Genomic DNA, 25,312 nt, shown 5'->3' with positions numbered 1-25,312 from the left:
AACAAAATTATCCTGTAAATTTTTTTTTTCCTTTTTTTGTTTCTTCCCCCCTCGTACTTGTTGATGGAAACATTTAGGGGAAAGAAACATAAGTTCTCCCTTAATGACTTCTTTCGCTGAACACCAAAAATTGTCTCATTGCTATTTTCTTTGATGAAATGATTTATTGTTTCTATTACTTGTTCTTTGATATTCATATTCTTTATGACTGTTATTTAGTCTCTCAGTTTGAATCCATTCTGTAAATAACCTTCATTGAGCATAATTTTTATTTCCTTATCATCAAGAGAGAGGCCAGTGTCTTCGCAATTTAGATCCACTATTGGAAATGAGATACTCATAGGTTATTCTGCTATTAACAAAAAGAATTTAACTTCACGAAAGTGTAACAAGGATACTCAACAGTGATACAATACTCAGCTTGAGTAGACACAGCATTCCCTTGCCTCCATATGGAATTTTGTTATCAACAGTGTACCATGATTCAAATGGCCTATATGACTACACTCTTTTATGCCTTTAGGTGAATAGGAACCACATCATGATGTCCTGAGGCCACTAGGATACTGCAACAAAAGCTAGGCAAATTGAGCCTTAGCCCCTTGAGCCAATCAGTTCTTAAGAATTTTGGGGGTGAGGGCGCTATTCTAACAGGCTGAGAGAGAAGATAAGGGTATTTTGTCACATCATACCTTTTGATGGCAAGGTCCTACAAACCTGTTAAGGACTATAGCAACACATAAATGGCTTTAGAACCATTACTGGACTCTAGGAATGGGATAGGGGTATCTTATATCTCTCCTTGGAACCATGCTTGTTCTTTGTAGTGTTGCAACATTCACCCTTTTTTGATTGCTTACGTTTATTGTAGTTGTTGCTTGTTAATTTTTTTCTGAGATGAAACTATTTATATTTTCTATTTCTTTTTCTGTTAGTCTGGGCATTTATGTTTTTGTAGTCATTCATTTCAATTATGTTATCAGTTTTGTTGGGATATAACTTGGCAGCAAAGTAGTTTCTAATAGTTTCTTCACGTATAAATTAACCTTTTTGGGGCAATTTATTTTTCCTCTTTTGATCAAATTAGCTAATGGTTTGTCATTTTAGCTTTTTTGGGGAGGGGGCAGATCTTCATTTTTTATTCATTCTGGTTTTTTTTAAAATTTAATTTATTTAATATATTTAGTTTTCAGCATTGATTTTCACAAGGGTTTGAATTACGAATTTTCTCCCCATTTCTACCCTCCCACCCACTCCAAGATGGCGTATATTCTGGTTGCCCTGTTCCCCAGTCAGCCCTCTCATCTGTCACCCCACTCCCCTCCCATCCCCCTTTCCCTTCTTCTTTTCTGGGCAAGATAAATTTCTACGCCCCATTGCCTGTGTATCTTATTTACTAGTTGCATGCTAAAACTTTTTTTTGTTTGTTTTTGAGCATCTGTTTTTAAAACTTTGAGTTCCAAATTCTCTCCCCTCTTCCCTCCCCACCCACCCTCCTAAGAAGGCAAGCAATTCAACATAGGCCACATGCGTATCATTATGTAAAACCCTTCGACAATACTCACGTTGTGAAAGATTAACTATGTTTTGCTCGTTCCTAAGCTGTCCCCCTTTATTGAATTTTCTCCATTGACCCTGTCCCTTTTCGAGAGTGTTTGTTTTTGATTACCTCCTCCCCCTGTCTGTCCTCCCTTCTATCATCCCCCCTTTTTTATCTTCTTCCTCCTTCTTTCCTGTGGGGTAAAATACCCAATTGAGTGTGTATGGTATTCCCTCCTCAGGTCAAATCCAATGAGAGCAAGATTTACTCATTCCCCCTCACCTGCCCCCTCTTCCCTCCCTACAGAACCACTTTTTCTTGCCACTTTTATGCGAGATAATTTACCCCATTCTATATCTCCCTTTCTCCCTCTCTCAATATATTCCTCTCTTATTCCTTAAATTGATTTTATTTTTTTAGATATCATCCCTTCATATTCAACTCACCCTGTGCCCTTTGTGTGTGTGTATATATATGTATATATATATATACATATATAACTACATCTATACATACATAGACACACATATGTATATATATGTATACACACACACACACACACATATATATACATATATGCATATTCCTTTCAGCTACTATGATATTGAGGTCTCATGAATCATACACATCATCTTTCTATGTAGGGATGTAAACAGAACAGTTCAACTTTAGTAAGTCCCTTATGATTTCTCTTTCTTGTTTACCTTTTCATACTTCTCTTGATTGTTGTGTTTGAAAGTCAGATTTTCTATTCAGTTCTGGTCTTTTCACTGAGAAAGCTTGAAAGTCCTCTATTTTATTGAAAGTCCATATTTTTCCTTAGAACATGATACTCAGTTTTGCTGGGTAGGTGATTCTTGGTTTTAATCCTAGCTCCATTGACCTCCGGAATATCGTCTTCCAAGCCCTTTGGTCCCTTAATGTGGAAGCTGCCAGATCCTGTGTTATCCTGATTGTTTTTCCACAATATTCAAATTGTTTCTTTCTGGCTGCTTGCAGTATTTTCTCCTTGACCTGGGAGCTCTGGAATTTGGTGACAGTGTTCCTAGGAGTTTTCTTTTTGGGATCTATTTGAGGAGGCAATATGTGGATTCTTTCAATTTCTATTTTACCCTCTGGCTCTCGAATATCAGGGCAATTCTGCTTGATAATTTCTTGAAAGATTGTATCTAGGCTCTTTTTTTCATCATGGCTTTCAGGTGGTCTTTCCTGAATCTATTTTCTAGGTCAGTGGTTTTTCCAATGAGATATTTCACAGTCTTCCATTTTTTCATTCCTTTGGTCTCTTTTATAATATCTTGCTTTCTCATCAAGTCACTAGCTTCCACTTGCTCCAATCTCATTTTTAAGGTAGTATTTTCTTCAGTGGTCTTTTGGACCTCCTTTTCCATTTGGCTAATTCTGCCTTTCAAGGCATTCTTCTCCTCATTGACTTTTTGGAGCTCTTTTGCCATTTGAGTTTGTCTATTTTTTAAGGTGTTGTTTTCTTCAATATTTTTTTCAGTATTTTTTGGGGTCTCCTTTTGCAAGTCATTGACTTGTTTTTCATGGTGTTCTTGCATCCTTCTCATTTCTTTTCCCAATTTTTCCTCTACTATGTCTAACTTGCTTTTCCAAATCCTTTTTGAGCTCTTTCATGGCCTGAGACCAGTTTATGTTTTTCTTGGCTTTTGTTGTAGGCTCTTTAACTTTGTTGACTTGTTGTGGCTGTATGTTTTGGTCTTCTTTGTCGCCAAAGAAAGATTGCAAAGTCTGAGACTGAATCTGAATGCGTTTTCGCTGCCTGCCCTTGTTCCCAGCCAACTTACTTGACCCTTGAGTTTTTCGTGGAGGTATGACTGCTTGTAGAGCAAAGAGTACTTTGTTCCAAGCTTGAGGGGATGTACCGTTGATTTCAGAGCTATTTCTATACAACCAGCTCTGCCACACCAGCACTCCTCCTTCCCCAAGAACTGCCAACCTGTACCTAACGTAAATCTTCAGCAGGCTCTGCCCTCCTGCTCTGATCCTCCACTTAATTCCTCCCACCAGGTGGGCCTGGGGCCAGAAGCAACTGTAGCTGTAGTTCTGTAGCTGCACCACCCCCACTGCCCCTGGGGTGGTGGCTGAACCTCGAACTCTTTTCACTCTGTCCCCAGCAGCTTTTCCCACTCACCTTCTCTGTTGTCTTTGGTTTTTGTGGGTTGAGAAGTCTGGTAACTGCCACAGCTCACTGATTCAGGGCGCTAGGGCCTGTTCCGCCTGGCTCCTGGTCTGGTTGGTCCTGCCGCCGCCCATGCTGGGCTCTGCTCTGCTCCCAGCTCTGTTTGCGATAGACCTCATTGAGCGACCATCCAGGCTGTCCTGGGCTGGATCCCTGCTGCCCTCTGCTATTTTGTGGGTTCTGCAGTTCTAGAATTTGTTCAGAGCCATTTTTTATAGGTTTTTGGAGGGACCTGGCGGGGAGGTCACGCAAGTCCCTGCTTTCCAGCTGCCATCTTGGCTCTGCCCCCAGTTCAGGTTTTTTTTTTTTATCTTAGTTTTGTTTCTTTGATTTTCAAATTTTCTATTTTTATTTTAGTTATGGTTTTGTTGTTGTTTTTGGCATACGCAGCAGTAGAGGGACAAAAGAGGGAAAAATATATTTTAAGGATACCCAAAACAAACCAACATAATTAATAACCCTCTGAAGGAGTAATTAAATGTAGAAGAGTTGAAAGACCAGAGATCCTAGGCTTTACCTCCCTACATGGGAAGGACTTTGTCTAAGATCTCAATGATGTCGTCAGTCTGGTGCATAGTGCCAGAATTTCATAGCATCCTACATCTGTGAACCTCCTCCAAGTTCTTCAAAGAGAGGGGTAGCAATACCTTCTTTGGACCCATGCTTGCTCTTTGTAATGTTGCAGCATTTTTTTTAATGATTGCTTCCATTTTTGTAGTCATGTATTTTTTTCTTGATTCTTATTTACTTCACTCTAATTCAGTTCATTTAATCTTTTTTGTGTTTCTCTGAATTTGTCTTATTGTTGTTTCTTATAGCATAGTATTATGCCATTAGCATATTCAGATACCACAGTTTGTTAGCCATTCCCCGATTGATAGGCATCTACTTTGTTTCCAATTCTTTGCGTTTATAAAACGTGCTGCACATATTTTGGTGTCTATGGAGACTGATTTTATTCTTACCAATGACTTCTTTGGCGTATAATCTTACTAGTGAATTTCTGAGTCAAATGGTTTGGACATTTTAGTCATTTTATTTGCATAATTCCAAATTGCATGCCAGAATGGTTATGTTAATCTACAGATCCACCAAGAGTGCACTAGTGTGTTCCTTCAACCCCTCTAACATTTATTATTGACATCTCTGCCAATTTGCTGGATGTGAGGTGAAACCTCAGAATTGTTTTAATATATATTTAGGTGAGAGGAGAGGAAAGAGAAGAAGCATTTATATAGCACCTACTACCTGCCAGGCACTGTGTTAAGAGCTTTAAAATGATCTCATTTGATCCTCAGAACTCTTTTTATATTTTACATTTGAGGCAACTGGGGCAGATCGCGCTTTAAGTGACTTGTCCTGGGTCACACAGCTAATAAGTATCTGAGGCTGGATTTGAACTCTTGTCGTCTCCAGTGTGCTATATATAGTGAGCCTTTTACCTGCCTTATTTATTATTAATGGTTTCCCCTTTTGAAACCTTCATTACCTTTGACCACTTATCTACTGGGGAATGAGTTTTGGCTACATATACACATATGTGTGTGTACATACATACATGTATGTGTATATATAATACATGCACATGCATGTGTATGTACATATATGTAATATATAATATTTAATATGTATGTTGGGTATTTACACCAAATTCTTCTCATATAAATGTAATGCAAATATTTTCTTTCCCATTTACTTACTTCACTTCTTATCCTAAGTGCATTAATTCAGTAATTAATAAGTACTTTTTGTATCCCAGGCATTGTTGCGAGGCACTAGAGATGCAGATAAGAAAAAGAAAGACATTCCCTGTCCTCAAGAAGCTTATGATCTAATAGGGGAGGATAACACCCAAGAGGAAGCTGACGACGGGAAGGGAGGTAGAATGCCGTGGGGTACTTACATCTTGTTCAGTGGAGTTCAAACCAAGCAAAGCTGTAGATGGAAAGTGGAGAGAAAGTGGTTTCATATATAATCAAAATTACCCATTTCATCCTTTGTAATTTCCTCTTTTCCTTGTTAAGATTTCATCCCATAACCATAGCTGTGAAAAGTATGTAACATGCTTCTCTTCTCATTTTTTTTAATGGCATTACCTTTAATATAAACAATGCACAATCCTGTCCTAAAGGTGTAAGCACCAAATCTCTCAGATAATAGCCATTGTAAGGTCCCCATCTCTTATTATAGAATCCTTCTCCCCACATGGGAGCATTCTTTAATGGGACCCCCTCCTACCACTGAATTGAGATTCTTCCCCTAATTTTCCTTCATTTCAAACCCTCCCTTTACCAACCTTACTCATTCTCCTATAGGCACTTTTCTTCCTGAGACAGCACAGGAAATATTATAAAATACCATGAATTGTTTTCCTTTCCCCTCTATTTTTTCTTCCTCCCATTTTACAGTTTAGTCCAACCAAAAAGATTAATACTCTTTTAGGTAGGGTGTTGTGTGGTATTCCAGGTATGCCCCTTCAGAATTAGTTTTTCCATTTATATTCACTTTTCATGCTTTATTTCATTATCATACCTTCCTTGGTTGCTGTATTTGTTTACCTTTCTTGTACTTCTGTTGTCTGGAATGTTTGTAAAACAAATAATCTGCTCACATCTGGTTGTCTTTGTAGGAGTGCTTCAGATACCATCTTTCTTTCATAGATGATTAGGCACAAGTCTTCAGAGTGTGGCACCTTGGGTTTCATCTTGATTCTTTGCTCTCTGTGACACATTTTTCCATTCTTTTCCATTCTCTCAGCTGGGTAGCTACTGCATGTAGTCTTGTGTTATTCACATATCTTTTCCTTTGAATTTGAAGGACATTCTCCTGGTCTCATGAAGAATTTGTTTATCATTGGAATTGTTGAATTTAACTGCTATGTGTCTTGGAGTTTGCAACAAAATTTTCTTTTAAATTTGTGTTTTTAACATGGAAGATTTAGTTTTCTGTTTTTCATCTGAGTTCTTTCATTTGGCACTCTTTTCTGTGTTCAGAAGTTCTGGGCAGTTTTCTTGTGCTATTTCTTGCGGTGTCCAGTTTTTTGATTTGTAGTGTTCTTCTGAGAAATTTGTAAATGTTAAGTTGTCTAAGCATCCTGTCTTTGGAGTCGATGTATTTCGCTTATAGACATCTCATGTGTGTGTGTGTGTGTGTGTGTGTGTGTGCGCGCGCGTGTGCACTTTTTTCTTCTTTTCTTCCAGATACTTCATTTTTTTGTACTTTTGTTCTCAGTCACTTATTCTCTCTTTCATTTCTTTGATAAAACTTATGATCACCTGTTAGTGTTTTTCAAGTCTGCCAATTATTTCTGCTATTCAGGCATAAATTTTACCTTCGTGATTCTTATTTTTCTCTTGAACCATTTGGGAATATCCTACTGTGGTTTCATGTTCTCTTGGGTATCCATAGATTTCTTTGCTTTTTCAGGTGTTGATTCTTTTTCCTTTAGCTTGAAATATTTATTCATAAATATCTGGACTTTTTTTTTTTTAACCTGGAGTCCATATTCCCTTTAGTTATTTAGTATCTTGCGAGTTGGTTTATCTGCTTGTGCTCAAGGTCCTTAACCAAGTTTTCTCTTTTGAGTATCTTTAGCGGTTTCAGTATTTAAAAAAAAAATTATATTCCTTTGTGCTTGCTTTCTGACTCCTTCCCTGTTGATGGCAATTTCTCCTGGGCTTAGACTTCACAGCCATCTCAGCCTTCTTCCATGCTTTTCACTGGCTATAATCTTGGCCCCCAATGACCTCTGGAGAGGGACAGAATTGACCTTAGATGCTTGCCAGTTCCTTTTCCTTCAGGTTTAATGTAGCTCCAAATACATGCTTATGAGCTGCCCTAGTTTCCACTAATCCTCCATTCTCTGGCTGAGCACTGGTGCAGCACAGTACACAACCATGCTGCCCTCCTAAACTGAGCAAGTTTCTCACTTTCCTTGATTTCCACCTCCATGGTGGAGGATTAGAATGGGACACAGTTGAGTTTTGTTGTAACAGCCTATAGATCAGTTCTCACCACCCTGCCAGAGCATAGTGGTGAAGTGGGGGGGACTTGTTATTGAGTATGTTAAAAATTAGGAATTAGCTATCTCTGCTATTAGTTCTTCAGCTTATTTATTGCCTTGTTACTTGATGTCTTAGACCTTGGAGACAGGTAAAATTATTTTATCTCCTTTGCATAATTTGTACTTTGGAAAAGTTTGTAGGTTGTTGAGAATCAGAAAAAATGTCTAGTTGTTTGTTGGTCACATGACCCAGAAACTCCTGTAGCAGCAGTTTCAACTATCCCATACTGTTAGAAAGCAAAGCACCTACAGATAATACTTCCTGTTTTGGTTTCCCCAAACCCTTTTTGGGGAAGGAATAAAGATGGGGTAAGGAGGTTCAGCTGAAACTATGACCAAACTGGTCCCATCACTTCCTGGCAACTAGAGGGAGAAGAAATGGAAGCTGTGTCAGATTTTGTATTCTTGGGCCCAAAGATCACTGTAGACAGCAACTGCAGCCATGAATTAAAAAATGCTTGCTCCTTGGAAAGAAAGCTATGGCAAATCTGACAGCATACTAAAAAGGAGGGACATCACCAAAAGCCTGTCCTTGTATAGTACTCTTCCTGGAGACTGGACCAAAAAAACCACTAAACTGGTGAATGGTTCCTCTTCCTAAAATGGTGAGGTAGCACAGCCAACCTTTTTAATCTGCTGATGAAATTAGGTAAGCGCCAATGACTGGTTGAAGGTCATGTGAGTTAGTTGATTGCTTCTTTGGAATAAGGAGCCCAGGTTGGCAGAAGTGGCTGCCTCATCCTTATTTATGAGGATCATATGGTTCCATGTCTATATTGGTAATGAATCTACTCCCTAACCTCTGCTCTTCTAACAGCTTCAACCTGGTCTTTTAATTAAACAGAGACTTATGATGTTTCTGATACATACACAGCTTGATGTGATGGGAGACATTGGCAAAATTGTTACATTGGTCCTGACCCCAAATGGGAGATCTGTTCATTGTCCAGTCTTATCTTATCACAGTTCTAGAGTACTCAGCCAGATTTTAGCTACCATTAAGGAATCAATATTGATAAAGATCTTACCCATGCTATTCTTTAGCATCCAGGTCTTTGTAGGTGGGGGCCTGTTGGGCTAAAGGTATCGGGGCCAGTACTGGAAGCCTCATTTTCTAGTATAGTTGCAAACTGTTTATGAAAATCAGTAATACCCAGGGGGCCTGAGTGAGCTCAGTTTTGATTGTACCATTTTCATTTAATGATAGAACCCTTCCTCATCCCTATCCATTTTGTTAGGAGAGTATCTTGCGTTACCCAGCTCACAATAGAAAACTCTAGATGTAGGATGACCCTGGGTTTATCCGTAGCAGCTAGAATCCATCAACCAGCAAGAAAATGCTTTTCAAAAATGGTGAAGTATTTGACTTCTTGAGGGAGTTTTAAAGCCTCCAAGAAGGTTTTCAAAACCTAATGGTCATTTGTTCTGGCCACCCTGAAGTACCTGATCATTATGGACAGAGACATCCTAAAACATGGACCCCATAAAGTCATAGGGGCTAAAGGGGAGAGACTGATGAATGACCTGCTTTAGATTTCCAGGGCAGTAGCCTATTTTGGGCCCCACTTGAAAGAGGCAGATTGATGGTCCTACCTGGCAAATTGGGGCCATCAGGCTACTCAGATGGGAAAGGTTAAGATCTCTAAAACTTGTAGTCATATTAGTCTCTGGGCTTCCTAGAATCTAAGGGGGCATCCATCAATAATAATGAAGCAAGTGTCAGTAGTTTATTCTAGTCAATGACTAGAAGCATCTGGGTTTCCCCATCTACAATGTTCCCCCAAATTTAATTGAGTAGACTGGACCCTGGATTTTCTTTGACTTGATTTCTCAACCCTCTCTTATATGGTCCACCAGTTGATATAGGGCCTCAGCCACATTTACTTCATCCAGTCTGGTTAATATTATTTCATCAGAATAGTGATATACAGCAAGGTTTTCAGGAAGTGAAACCTCCTTTAGGTCTGTGTATAAGAGTGAGACAGTAGGAAGGAAAATTTAGGTAGCCCAGGGGAAGGATGGTGAAGGTGTATTGGACCCTTTCCAGGTGAAAGTGGACTGCTTCTGACTAGTCTCAGCCAAAGGGATAGATGATAAAAATTGGCAAAGTTGAAAATCCCATATAACTTAACCCTGGGCTTAAGTTACTCAGTGTGTCACTTTGGAGGATTTAATGATTTCAATCTATCAGACACTTTTCTTTTAAAAAACATCATCCTTTTCCTTGTAGATCCTAATTCACTTTTATGGACCCCATAAAAGTATGCACAGTTTTCCATCTTAGCCACCTGAAAAAGGGACAGAGGTAGAAGGGGAGGCTCCCTCTGAAATATCTAATTGATTAATCAACAAGCTATAAAAGTTAGTCAACTGAAAGCTCTTCATGGCCTTTGGGACAAATTATTCTCATCCGCCCATTCCACTGGAGAAGTGTTCACATGCTTGGAGTAGACATTCCCCTAATTCACTAAGAGTTTTGTGGTCTATTGGTTACCCTCAGCCTAGGTAGGGAATAATTAGCTTTGCAGGTATGAGGAGTAGTCTTAATGCACAGAGAGTCCACTTGATATTAGCTAACATCCATTTATAGTGGATCCAGTTAACTTGCTTTCATATTTTCCTCCAACTACATTCTGCAGCATTGAGAATAGGAGTAAAGGAAAGAGGCATATGGTGGGTGTAACCCAGGGCTGGGGTTTAGTAAGGTGTGATTGGCAACAAGAAAATGGGAGCAATGAATTCAAGAGGAGAAGATGGTGTCAAGTTGGGTTGCTTCACCAAAAGGTGGAGGGAAGGGATGAGAGTGTAGCCAATGTAGGGGTGATAATCTGTGAAGGAACAGAGAGCAGTAGAGAGAATGGAGGTAGTGGTGAGGATGAAGAACAGAGTTAAGGGGTCTTAAGACAGAGTAAAAGGTTTCTACCTTGATAAAAGGTTATGATCAGATAAAGTATGTTTGAATAAGGATATTATTAAAGATTGGTGATCAAGAGCATGATGATTACTGTGGAGAGCTGGGGTAGAATAGACAAGTAAGTTATGGGAATTGAGTTGACTGAGGAACTTAGAAGTTAGAGAGAATATTTAAGGAAACATCAATATGCATTTAAAATTGCCTAGTGTGAGGGCAGGAAAAGAGAGGGGAGAAATATTGTGAACCAGGCACTGAACTGAGAACTCTTCAAGGAAGGAGAATGGCCTGGAGATCAGTGGGTAACAGCCACTAAGGATCGAGATTGGCTCATGACTATATAAGTATTTTCTTCAGTTAAAAAAAAAAAAAGGATCAGAACTCACAGAACATTGTGTATTCTAAACACCACAAAAATGAAATAGGTTACATCTTAATACATAGAAATGACTATTTACTGATAATGTGATTTCTTTATCAGTGTGTGCAGTCAGACCACCAATTTGTTGAAGATCAAAATCAGTACTAAATTACAAGGAAAGATAAAGTTCAGGAAACAGTAGACTAATCCCAACCTGACATATTAAGCTACTAACGCTGACAAGTGGAAACTGGGACATCATAAGGAGAGATCTCATATCGTCTATCATTTCTTATGTAAATTATCCAGTATAAAGCAATAACCATAAAAGCCAAAGAAACTTCCTCAACCACATGATTTCCTTTTTCAGATAGCAAAGAATTGGAAATAAAATAGATGCCCATTAATTGGGGAAAGGCTAAACAAATTGTGGTACATGAATTGTAATTATTATACACAATAATTTTCCTTTTTCTGTCTTTTAAAAAAATGCAATTCGGTATATGGGAGAGAGGAGAGAGGTCTTATAAAAATCAATAGAAATTATTTTCTTTAAAAATAAACACATTAGATGAGCAATTTAATGTACTTGAGGCTTGCTCATTAGAATCCTTTTTCTCCCTGAACAGATTAACATTAAAAATTGCTTCAAGTCATGTCAAAATGATACTTGACAATGAGACAATATTAACTAATTTTAAATGGCTATTTCCATTCTTATAATAGTTTGTAGTCCTATAAAAAGTTTTGTTTTCAGTTTCTTATTCTGCAAGTAGATCGTGTGACAGGCAGTCGGCTAAATATTGGGTATACAAAGAAAATGGAAAAAACCCCCAACAGTTCCTCCTCTCATGGATCTTATTCCTTTATTCTGACATCAGAGATGTCCTATAACTCCAGGCTGGGGAGAGTGAGGCAGGAACTAAATTAAAATGTAATTGGGAAATGTTTAACAAAATAAATAAAAATGTAGTACAACATAGTGTTAATTTGTGGTTTTCTAAGTCAGTTACCAAAATTCACTGGATACAAAAATTGACCATGTACTAGGGCATAAAAACCTCACAATCCAGTGCAGAAAGGCAGAAGTAGTCAGAGCATCCTTTTCAGAGCATGATGCAATAAGAATTATTTGTAATGAAGAACCTGGGGAAAATAAGCTAAAAATTAGTTGGAAACTAAATAATCTAACTCTAAAGAATGAGTGGGCCAAAGAACAAATCATAGAAACAATTAATAACTTCATTCAGGAGAATGACAATAATGAGACAACATACTAAAACTTATGGGATGCAGCAAAAGCAGTTCTTAGGGGAAGTTTTATATCTCTAAATGCTTACATGAATAAAATAGAGAAAAAGGAGATCAGTGAATTGGGCATGCAACTGAAAAAGCTGGAAAAGAACAAATTGAAAATCCCCAATTAAATACTAAATTAGAAATACTGAAAATCAAAGGAGAGATAAATAAAATCGAAATCAAGAAAACTGTTGAATTAATGAACAAAAACAAGAGTTGCTTTTATTAAAAAAACCAATAAAATTGATAAACTTTTGGTCAATTTGATTAAAAAAAAAGAAATAGAAAACCAAATTACCAGTATCAAAAATGAAAAGGGTGAATTCACCTCCAATGAAGAAGAAACTAAAACAGTAATTAGGAGTTATTTTGCCCAATTGTATGCCCATAAATCTGACAACCTTAGGGATATGGATGAATATTTACAAAAATATAACTTGCCCAGGTTAACAGAGGAGGAAGTAAAATACCTAAATAACCCCATCTCAGAAAAAGAAATTGAGCAAGCCATTAATGAACTCCCTAGGAAAAAATCTCCAGGGCCAGATGGTTTTACATGTGAATTTTACCAACATTTAAAGAACAATTAATTCCTATACTTTACAGACTATTTGGGAAAATAGGTGGAGTCCTACCAAATTCTTTTTATGACACAAATATGGTACTAATACCCAAACCAGGAAGAATCAAAACAGAGAAAGATAATTATAGACCAATTTCCCTAAATGAATATTGATGTAAAATTTTTAAATAAAATATTACCAAAAAGATTGCAGCAACTTATCACAAGAATAATGCACTATGACCAGGTAGGATTTATTCCAGGAATGCAAGGCTGGTTCAATATTAGGAGCAGCATAATTGATCATATGAACAACAAAACTAGCAGAAACCATATGATCATCTCAGTAGATGCAGAAAAAGCCTTTGACAAAATACAACACGCATTTCTGTTAAAAACACTAGAAAGCATAGGAATTAAATAGAGCCTTCCTTAAAATTATAAATAGCATCTACCTAAAACCATCAACAAGCAGTATTTGTAATGGGAATAAGCTAGATGCATTCCCAGTAAGATCAGGGGTGAAACAAGGATGTCCATTATCACCCCTACTATTCAATTTGGTACTAGAAACCTTAGCTGTAGCAGTAAGAGAAGAAAAAGAAATTGAAGGAATTAGAATAGGCAAAGAAGAAACTAAATTATCACTTTTTGCAGATGATATGATGATTTACTTAGAGAATCCTAGAGAATCAAGTAAAAAACTGCTTGAAATTCCATTCAATTACTGTAGATACTATAAAATATTTGGGAGTCTATCTGCCAAGACAAACCCAAATTTCCAGAAGAGTAGGATAGGTACACAAGACGCAGTAGTCAATGCCTATAGCAATCTACTCTTTGATAAACCCAAAGAATCCAGCTTCTGGACCAAGAATTCACTGTTTCACAAAAACTGCTGGGAAAATTGGAAAATGGTAGGGCAGAAACTGGTCATAGACCAATATCTTATACCATATACCAAAATACTCTAAGCAATTTGGGAAAGCAAGGAATAGTTTACCTTTCAGATTTATGGAAAAGCAAAGAATTCATGACACAACAAGAGGTAGAGAGCATTACAAAATGCAAAATGGATAATTTTGATTATGTCAAATTGAAATGTTTTTGTACAAAAAAAGCTAATGCAACAAAGATTAGGAGGGAAGCAGAAAATTGGGAGAAAATCTTTACAACCAGTGTCTCTGATATAGGCCTCATCTCTAAAATATACAAGGAAGTGAGCCAAATTTATAGGAATACAAAAAAAGTCATTCCGCAATTGAGAAATGGTCAAAGGATAGGAACAGGCAGTTTTCAGAGGAAGAAATTAAAGATATCTGTAGGCATATGAAAAAAAATGCTCGAAATCACTTTTGATTAGAGAAATGCAAATCAAAACAACTCTTAGGTACCACATCTCTCCTGTCAGATTAACTAACATGACAAAACAGGAAAATGATAAATGCTGGAGAGGATGTGGGAAAATTGGAACACTGTTATATTGCTGGTGGAGTTGTGAACTGATCCAGCCACTCTGGAGAACAATTTGGAACTATGCCCAAGGGCTATAAAAATGTTCATACCTTTTGACCCAGCAATACCACTTTTAGGGCTGTATCCCAAAAAAATCCTACAAGTGGGAAAAGGACCCATATGTACAAAAATATTTATAGCATCTCTTTTTGTAGTATCAAAGAATTGGAAATCAAGGGGATGCCCATCATTTGGGGAATGGCTGAACAAGTCATGGTATATGAAGGTAATGGAATACTATTGTGCAATAAGAAATGGGAATGATATGGACTTCATCATAACCTGGAAAGACCTACATGATATAATGCTGAGTGAGCAGAGCAGTACTAGGAAAACATTATACACAACCACATATATGTGGATTCTGTGATGACTAATCCTGATAGACTTTGCTCTTCTCAGCAATATGAGGTGCAAAGACAACTCCAAAGGACTCATGATGGAGAGAGCTATCTACATCCAGAGAAAGAACTATGAAGTATGAATGCAGATTGAGGCATACTGTTTGCTCTCCTTTTCCCTTTGTTTTTTTTTTTTTTGTTTGTTTTTGTTTTTGTTTTTTTTGTTTTTTTTGGTTTTGTTTCTTCTTTCTCCTGATTCATTCCATTGGCCATAATTGTTCTTTACAACTTGGCTATTGTGTAAATGAGTTTGATGCAAAGTTATATGTAGAGGATATATCGGATCCATGCCGTCTTGGGGAGGGAGGTGGGGAGGGGGAGGGAAGAAAATCTGGAGCTGGAGATTATGTGGAGCTGAGTGTTGTGAACTAGGAATAAAAAATCTTAATTATTAAAAAAATTCACTGGATAATGGAGAAAGGAAGAGTGTTCCAGAAAAACATCTACATCTGTTTCATTGACTACACTAAGGCCTTTGACTTTGTGGATCACAACAAAATGTGGCAAGTCATCAAAACGATGGGAGTACTAGATTATCTTTCTTGTCTCCTGAGGAACCTGTGTTCAGGCCAAGAAGCAACAGTTAGAACTGAACATGGAACAACTGATAGGTTTGAGAATGGAAAAGGAGTACAACAAGGCTGTTTAGTGTCATCTTATATGCAGAGTATATGTAGGGGCAAGCAAAGTGGGACTTTACTGTTTTTTTCTTTTTGAGTGCTTAGCACTAAGGCAACCAAGTGCCTTTGATTGAGTCTTGCCTTTGTTTGTAGGAAGGCCCACACCCTTTTGCTAATTAGGTCAGGAGAGGTGTGAAGCCTTCAAGACATGTGAAGCTCTTGGGCCCTAAAAAAGGGTATAAATACTCTGAGGTTAGCATATTGCTTGGGGTTCACTCATTGGAAGAGTGTTGGTGCGGAGACTCTGGGTAGCCATTAAGGAGCCCCCCAGCTTTGAAAACCCAGGTGTTGATGCTTCTCTCTCTGATAACTATGTGTGTATAGCTTTCGTCAGATGGTTAGAAGCCTGTCTGTTGATTTGTGTTATTGTTCTCTGCTTGTAATTTATGTGTGTATTTCCTCTGAAGTTCACAGGGCTGACTTTTTCACCTGAACTAAGTGAATGATATATGTATGTTTAATTAAAGTGAGATTGTTAAACCCTTCAAGTTGCTTTCCGTAGAAAAGCAGATCAAAGAACCTATGCTAGCAGCCCTTCTGTGTGCTGGTGTTGTAGATCTTACCTAGCCACAGTAGGGGTAAGTAGCATTGTTGTTATAGTATATTGTGGGAAATGCTAGGCTGGTTGATCAAAAGTCAGAATTAAGGTTGGCAGGATAAATATCAAAAATTTCTGATTTGCAGATGATATTTATCTGATGGCAGAAAGTAAAAAAGAATTAAGAAGCCTCTTTTTGGGGGGGGGGTTGAGATAAATGAGCACTTTTTATTTCTCTGTTTCACAAATAAACTAGCTGAAATAGTTGTTTCCTATGGGCTAATCAAACAGACCAAATCCCGTATCTTCATCAGATTCCTCCGATTCTTCCTTGGCTTCCACCTTGGCTGGAACTGCAGCAGCAGGTGCAGCAGCAGCTGGGGCGGAGGCTGCAGGGGCAGCCACTGCAAATGCCGAAGGGTCTGCCAGGAAGGCCTTCACCTTTTCGGCAAGTGGGAAGGTGTACTCAGTCTCCACAGCTACAGCCAAGACTCGCTTGTACCCATTGATGATTGAGTGGCGTACTGATGCAACAGTTGGGTAGCCAATCTGCAGACAGACGCTGGCTACGTTACAGACACCCTCTAAGAACCGAAGGTGCAAAGTTTCCTCCGTGATGTCCAGCACTTCAGGGTTGTAGATGCTGCCATTGTCAAACACCTGCTGAATGATCAGCCCAAAGGAGAATGGGGAGATGTTCAGCATGTTCAACAAGGTGGCCTCGCTGCCACCCACTTTGTCCCCGGTCTTAATCAGCTGCACATCACTCAAGATTTCAATGGTGCCCCTGGAAATCTTGGTGGGGATACCCAGAGCCTGGAAGAAGGAAGTCTTCTCAGGACCTAGGCCAGTGTTCTGGGCTGGCATAGTGATATCACATGGGGCAATGGCATCGGCATGGGCAGCAGCTGGCACCTTATTGGCCAGAAGCATATCCCTAATCTCAGTCAGATCTTCCTTGGTGAACACAAAGCCCACATTGCCCTGAATATGAGGCAGCAGTTTCTCCAGGGCAGGGTTGTTCTCCAGATGCTCACGAATGGCTTTGTGCATTGTGGTGTTTTTTCCCATCAATACCACGGCCTTCCCACGGAGGGACATCCGGATCTGCTGCATCTGCTTGGAGGCCACATTGTCTGCTCCCACAATGAAGCATTTTGGATAATCATCCAAAAGTTGGATGCTCTTGAGGAAGTAATTGGATTTCCAGGTAGCCCTGTCTTCCCTGGGCATCTCGAAGGTGCTTCAGGGATTGCCACGTGGGGTTTAAAGACGATGTCACTTGCACGAGGACACCTGGAGAGAGCAGAAGCCTTTTGTTAAGGGTGAGAGGGGAGAGTGCAAAAACTGGCTTGTTGCTTAATATAAAGAAAAAAAAAAAACAAAGATCTAGGCAACTGGTCCCATTACTTCCTGGCAGCTAGAGGGAGAAGAAATGGAAACCGTGTCAGATTTTGTATTCTTGGGCTCAAAGATCACTGTAGATAGCAACTGCAGCCATGCAATTAAAAAACCCTTGCTCCATGGAAGGAAAGCTGTGGCAAATCTGGACAGCATACCAAAAAGCAGAGACACACCTTGCCAGCAAATGTCTAAGAGTTGAAGCTATGGTTTTTCCAGCAGCAAAGTGTGAGATTTGAATGACAATGCTTTTGAATTGTGGTGCTAGAGAAGACTTTTGGGAGTTCCTTGGACAGCAAGAAGGTCAAAATAGTCAATACTTAAAGAAATTCAAGCTATTCACTGGAAGGTCAAATCCTGAACATGAAGCTTAAATACTTTTGCCATGTAATGAGAAGATGGGACTCATGGGAGAGATTGAAGGGAAAAGGAAAAAGGGATGGCAGAGGGTTAGATGGATAGATAATGTCATGGAAAAAATGAACATAGACTTAGACTTCAAGAGATAGTGGAGGATAGAAGGTTCAACAGCAACAAAAACCAATTTGGGGCTGTTTCTAATTGAATTTGACACTATTGGTTCTGTGTCCCACTTTGTTATTACCAAGTTAAATAAACAAGCATTAACACTTCACATTGTTTCGTCATTATACAATTACTCTTTATAATTAGCCAATGTCTTTGTGAGCAGAACTTAAAATTTAAGATAGTATGATAGTGTTAATTTTAGCTATTTCAAAGGTATTAATTGCTCTATGATGTTTCTGCTTATATGAATTATTCTCCAAAGCATATTCTATGTGCTCATTCTTAAGTTTTTGCATCACCCAAAGACATTATTGAAAAGTGACTTGTGTAGGACTATTACCTATGCTTTTTTTAAACCTCCCCCTTTGAAAGATTGTATTCTAATTCACTTCTCCCCATGTATTTTCATTTCAGTTCACTCTAGGAGAGGAGGTATTCAACATTGCTGAATTGTAAAATTAGCAGTGACTTTCTGGAGTGGTTAAGATGAAGCTCTGATTGTTTTGCTGTGGAAATTTCAAAAGAATTGAGCAAGTCACATGTTTCTGGGTAGTAGATTGAAATCAGATTCTGAACTCACTTTATTCTGTCTAATGAAATGCTTATAATTAACTACTTCTTTAAGAAGCCAGTTCTTATTTTATAAGGAAAAATAAAAATTCCTCAGGGTAAAAACATAAGTGCAAGTTGAATTGCTGGTATGACATTAATTTTTATTAATTATGTCACACTTTGAATACTAAGAATGGGGAATTTTATTCTACTTTCTCATCAGTTATTTATTGATTACAGTTATATTCATAAAACCTAAAGAAAATCTTTTAATTCTGTAGAACACATAAAATCCATTAAGAACGAGTCGTACAAACTCAATATGCTATACTGAACCTTCAGACCTATTAGATGTTTTAGGGCTTACGCACTTAGGATGCAGAAACTTATAACTGAACTAAAACTTTTGGGACACCCTGACACAGTAGATAGTTTTTATATGCCTGACTAAGACACTTGTGGCATTGGAGTTCCTAGATAACTTTCAATTTAATTTAAGAAAAATAATTAAAACCTGGTATTTTTTATGTATACTAAAAGAACTTCCTCTAATTCCATTTTTCCCATCTTTCCAATTGGGGGCTGGGGTGAGGGAAGATAAACTATTTCTTCTATTGAACAAAGAGAATCAGTATTACTTTAGATTTTCATGCATTCCGGAGCAGGTAGGTGGCGCAGTGAGTAGAGCACTGGCCATGGAGTCAGGAGGACCTGAGTGCCTTAGACACTTGACATACTAGCTGTGTGACCTTGGGCAAGTCACTTAACTCCAATTGCCCTGCCTCCCCCCCCCCAAAAAAAATAATGCAGTCCTTTATAAGTTCAGTAATGTCATTTAATTTTGGACTGCGTTGCTCATACTACTACGTTTATGATGTCCTATTTGCCAGGTAGATTTTGATTGTTTTGAGGAAGGGGATAGATACATAGTTTTTTGTTTTTGTTTTTTTTTTTTTTTTTATTCTTAAGGAAGTATATGGCTTTTCAAAAACAAAACCAAAAAAACACATTGACCTTATGGTGATAATTTGGAAATTTAATGGTCGTATTCGACTAGGTTTGAGTTAGGAACAGTGAAGTTGTATCTGTTCTCTAATTAGACCCAACAGTTGACTGTGGGACTTTATCAGTTGCACTTAGAAACACATATTTTGCTGTTCTGTTTTTACCCAGCAAATAATACTGGACCTTGCCAGATGCTTAAATATTCAAGTGTTTTTCAAACGTTTTCACCTATCTGCTTTGTTTTCCTTCTGAAATTGTAACAGAAACTAGCAATCTTAAAAGTTTGACAGTAAAAAAAAAATACAACAGGTAGTGGATGAGAGTGATGCTAAATCATACTTGTGCCACTTTAGGAAATTAGTTTAGGGACTAGGAGCCATGGACATGAAGAGAAAGAAAGGGATGTGGTCCTAAATTAAAGCAGGGAGGTCTTTACCTTTTTTCCCCAGTACGCAGTGCCTCACTACCTTCACTTTTGCCATAAATGGGACAGCAGAAGAAGCAGTCGCCAGTGCTATGTTTCTATCTTTATACAGAGTTAGTTGCACCAAAAAACACAAGTCTTTTGTTTCACAAGTATCTAGATGAATTCTGGATATATGGCAGCTCTTCTCTGGATAATAAGGTTAAATAATTTACTTAGGACTTAAGACATACTCAGAGAAGCAGACCTTTGTGCATAAATTTGGGTCATATCTATTTTCTTGTCCTTGTAGGTAGGCTTGATCCAGTTCTTTACTGATAGTTTTGGTAGCTGTTAATAGATAGAAATTGTCCTTGGTAATTTTTATGAAGTTAGGAAATAGTTCCTCACAAATTAAATCCTTCTTTCTGCATTTTGTATTTATTTCCTTTTGTTATGATTTCAGAGGTAGGATGTGATCAGTTATTCTTTTTGTTCACTTATTCTATATTGAAATTTAAATTTTAAGCTGTTTCTCAGACTAGTATTGTGGCTCTCAAAATTTGACTGATCTTTCACATTTTGACCTTAAATGTACTTTGTGCTTCCTACAAACATATGACTGAGACTACATTTGCCATGATTAATCCATATTAAAAAATCAAATGTCTGATTTCATCATTATATTAGGGAACAATTTATAGTTTCAATTATCTGGGTCACTATGAGGGTAAGTGACTTGCCCGTCATCACATAGTCACTATGTATCAAGGGCTTTACTTGAACCAAGATCTGTACCCAGAGACCTTGTTTCTATCTACTATACCACATTGCCTGTCATTATCAGTGATACTAAATTTCAAAACTCGCTTAGCCACCTAATTTCTGTTATAAAGCTGTGTGGTAGAAAGAACATTCAATTTGACACAAATATGGGTTGGTATTCTAGCTATGTTACTTACTACTTGCATGATCTTGGGCACATCACTTAACCTTTCTTGGCCTCAGTTTCTCCATCTGTTAAAAAACATTGTGCCACATTTGGTAAAAGGAAATTTAATAGAGATAAATGTTAATTCTAATTAGATTTTTTTAAAAATCAGCTTCACAAGTTCAGGATTAAGGAGATTTTGCCAGATCATTTATGTGAAGAGGTATAGGGGGATTTAGTGTATTGAAAACTCAATGTGAGTCACGAGGGTGACTCAACAACCAAAAAGGCTAATATCATCTTAAGATGCCTGAAGAGAGTAATGGTGTCAAAGAGAGCCCAAGAAAATGGGAAGTTATAATTACAGCGTTCTGATCTGGTCAGATCATGTCTAGAGTACAGTGTTCAATCCTTGGAAACTTATCTTAAATGTGTTCCTTCAAGTTGAGTGACTTAGGAAACGAATATGATAGCTTTCTTAATTTTATTTGAAAAGGTATCATGTGGAAGATTCATTTTTTTACTGGTTGGTCCTAGAGGACTAGAAGCAATAGGTGAAAGGTGCAGAGATGCTAGTTTCAGCTTAATGTAAGGAAAGACTAACTTGGAACTATTTAAAAGTAGAAATGGACTACAGATTTCCTCTTGAAGTAAAAAAGTGGATGACCACTTATTTCTCTACAAGTTTGTGTTGGACTGGATGGTATCTGAGATTTTATCTAATTCCGTGAGGTAATTAAAAGACATCATGGGTTATTAAACTTTTTTGTGTTTCGGACCCCATTGGCAAGCTTATGAAGCCCATGGACCCCTTCTCAGAATAATATTTTTAAGTGCATAAAATACATAGAATTACAAAGGAAAATATTTTAAAATGCAATCATTAAAATATTATTAAATTATTAATTATTAAAACCTGTTCACAGACTTCACAGAGAACCCCTGAACTAGTTGATTTTTGCATCTGTTTTAGCTGACTCTCCTGCAGCTTACCAATAAGAGAGGTGGCTATTAAAATTGGGGTCTAGATCTCTCCTTTCTCATTTGATTATCTTGTTTATATGCTACATGAAGCTAATTAGAAAATAACATTTTCTTACATGAAAAGAATTTCTTGAGAAATTGTTGCTCTTTTCATATATTGAAATCTAATGACTTTTTGAATCACTTTCCCATTGTAGGTGGTTGAAGATTATGCTGGAAGATGGCAGGTCCCTTTGCCACAGCTTCAGGTTCTTCAGACAGCACTTTGTTGTTTCACAACGGCCAGTGTATCATTCCCAACTGAATGTGAGCACGTACAATATGTTTTGAGTAGCCTAGCTTTGTAAGTATTATTTTCTTTCCTTATTAAAATGTCTTTGTCATTGTATTATGCATATATTGCTTTCTAGTTATTACTTTTCTAAGGAAGAAGTCTCTCCTCCAATCTACCAAAAATATAAAGGCAATTTTTTTTCATTTTTTAGAGTTCTTATTTTAAATGTTATAATTTTGCCTATATTTCTAGTATTAAATTGGCCTTATAAGATACATAAGGATCAAATGAGATAATTATATAGCACTTTAGTGTATAGTGCCTGACACATTGTAAGCACTATATAAATGTTAACTATTATTACTTTTCCATGTTTCTATTACACCACAACTAAAATTAGATTTCCAGGGATTAAGTAGATAGAGCACTGAATTTCAGTCTTGTGTCAAAATTATGCCTCAGGTATTTATTAGCCATTTGACTGAGCAATAACTAATCTTTCTATCTTAGTTTCTTCAGCAGCAAAATGGGAATGAACAAATGAGATAACACAAGTATTTTGAAAACCCTAAAGCACTATATAAGTGCTAGTCGTTGTTATTTTAATTATTGTTATTTTTCCCCCAGTTGAAGATGCTAACGACAGGTGTGCTATAGTGCCCCAGGATTAAATAACTCAGGGTGTCATAGTTATTGAAATAATCTTTTAAGGAATGTAGTACTGGACCAGAAGGTGGTCAATAAAATCCCAGAATTCTTATAATGGTGTGAGTATATAAAAGCATATATACATATATTTATTTGTAAATATCTTGTATTGCATGTATATATGATAATTTTATAATGCTATATGACTTGGGGGGTTTTTCTTAAAAGAGAATTTTTTAAGCACCATGAACCAAGTACCACTGAGCTTGGCATAAAGTACAAATCATGGTATGTGCTAAAGTAATTATTTTTAACAAGTTGCAGGGGCAGCTGGGTGGCACAGTGAATAGAATGTCAGAGTCAGGAGGACCCGAGTGCACATCTAGCCTCAGACACTTATTAACCGTGTGATCCTGGGCACTTAACCTTGTTTGCCTCAGTTTCCTCACCTGTAAAGTGCATCGGAGAAGGAAATAGCAAGCCACTCCAGTATCTTTGCCAAGAAAACCCCAAATGGGTTTTTGGGGTCACAGAGAATCAGACACAGTTGAAAAGACGAAACATCAACAAATCGTACTAGCAAGTTGAGAAAATGGAGAATTAGTACTATTACCTTATTTTGAAAGTATATTTTTATGATGCAGCAACTATTTTATGTGGTGCTTAGGAGTGGCTATTTCTAAATGTTTACGGTTTAAAGACACTACTAAGACACTCTCATTATTCACCGTGAATTTTTTCAAAAAGGAAAGAAATAGGTGAGTTTTTTTAATAGATGGCTTACAAAGAATAAATAATAGTCTTGGTTGAGCCCTTTAGTTTGGCCTTAACCTGTGAAGTTTTGTCAACCATAACCTAACACATGATCTTTAGCCTTTACTCACATGAAAAAAGCTCTTAATACTGGATTATTTAAAAAAAAAAACTGTCCAACAGCTATTTTTATAGAATAGAATTTGTTTTATTTCTTGACTTTCCCATCCCTTACAGTTAACTGGGTGGTATGTGTTAAATAGAAATCAACCTTATTCAAAGTTTCCTGACCTAAATGGAATGGTGCCATTAACTACAGGTGTATAATCTGTTTGGAATTTTGATTATTCTTGCTACAGGAAGTCTAGGATAAGTTTTAGGTGCATACTTAATTATAGAAAAATAATGGAGCAGTGTTTTGAATAGTCTAGCTTTAAAGGTAAATGCTCTTTTTTTTGTTATTAAAATATCATTTTTGCCATTGTATTATCCATGCAATTGATTCAAATCAAGCCTTTCCCAAAGAAATTATCAATTAGTAACTGGAGAGAACAGTTTTAGTTGAATGATGATGGCAGAAGCCAGACAGTAGAGTGTTAAAAAGACAGTGAGAGGAGAGGAAGTGGAAGCATCTATTGTAGGTGGCTTTCTTGTTAGTTGATCCACAAAAGGGAGGAAAGCTATGGAATAATAGTTATAAAAAATGGATGAATCAAATGAAGGGTTTTTGAGGATGGGGGACACATGGTATATTTATAAGTAAAAGGAGCCAGTAGAAAGGGAAGATAAGTGAGAATATGAGGATGATAGAGGAGGCAGTCTGCTGGACAAGAGGGAATGGAATGTGATCACTCGTGCATTTAGAAGGGTTAGCCTTGGTGATAAGAAAGGCTACCTCTTCATATGAGACAGGGTTGATGGAGGAGATGGTGGCAGAAAATGATGTGATGTGAGATGAGGAAGAAAGGAGAAGAGGGAGTTCTAGGTGAATGGCCTCAATTTTTTCAGTAAAATGTGAGGCAGGGTTCTCAACCTAGAGGGTTGGGGAAGCCAGTGGGAGATAAAGAGGTGTAAAAAGGCTTGGAAGAGCTGAAGTGAGTGGGCTAGTGAGTTAATTAGATTAGTTAATGAGATATAAAAGGATTGCTTAGCCACAGTGAGAACACAGTTGAGATTATATGACATAAATTTATAGTGGATCTAGTCAGCACAGTTTCAGAATTTTTTCCAGATTTGTCCTGCCACACATGTAGGCATGAAAGCAGCAGGAATTAGAAGTGATTGTTAACGGGGTCCCCTGAACTTGTCTTTTTGAGTTGCTGTATTTTCCAGAAACACCAGACTACTGTATTCGAAAAGTCCTGAACATTTAAAGCACGAAGAGTCACCCCCTCCCTCACCCCTGCCCCTGCTGATATAGTTTGTTGTTTGTACCCCAAGATGGACTTCCTGTGTTTCCTTGGGAGTCAAGACAGGTGCCAGTCTGTTTGTACTAGACTGGGCAACTTCTTGTGCAGCAGGGACCCTTGTAGATAATCAGACCATCATAACTTCACAGTCCAGCAGTTCTCAAGGGAAAAGAAGGCTTTTGCTGTCTTAATTATTCATAATTTCTCCTCCTCTGCCACTCCCATTTAAGTGGAGATTTCTGTTTCTCCTCTTCTCTTTGTTTGAAGTTTCATAAATATGCAAACTGCTGTTTGAATTGTGAACTCTTTGTGTTTGCTTGGGTTTCCACATGCATGTTCATTTCTCTTGTA

The 25,312-nt window shown here is 37.6% G+C and overlaps 2 protein-coding genes across 2 annotated transcripts in view; one reads left to right on the top strand and one right to left on the bottom strand.

The window, feature by feature from the left end:
* The window catches only part of ZNF654 (zinc finger protein 654), a 122,786-nt gene that overhangs the window by 25,446 nt on the left and 72,028 nt on the right, over nt 1-25,312 (top strand). Inside the window, exon 2 of the mRNA XM_036754919.1 lies at nt 22,075-22,220. Within this exon, the coding sequence (XP_036610814.1) occupies nt 22,075-22,220 (146 nt within the window). The remainder of the gene's footprint in view (nt 1-22,074; nt 22,221-25,312) is intronic.
* LOC118846405 (60S acidic ribosomal protein P0-like) lies at nt 16,353-17,355 on the bottom strand. The gene has a single exon (XM_036754920.1). The coding sequence runs from the start codon at nt 17,304-17,306 to the stop codon at nt 16,353-16,355; it is 954 nt and encodes a 317-aa protein (XP_036610815.1). The 5' UTR covers nt 17,307-17,355.

This window comes from Trichosurus vulpecula, chromosome 4 (assembly GCF_011100635.1).
Source record: "Trichosurus vulpecula isolate mTriVul1 chromosome 4, mTriVul1.pri, whole genome shotgun sequence".
Lineage (NCBI taxonomy): Eukaryota > Metazoa > Chordata > Mammalia > Diprotodontia > Phalangeridae > Trichosurus > Trichosurus vulpecula.
The sequence above is the reverse complement of the archived record's forward strand: the minus strand, read 5'-3'. Positions and strand labels throughout refer to the sequence as shown.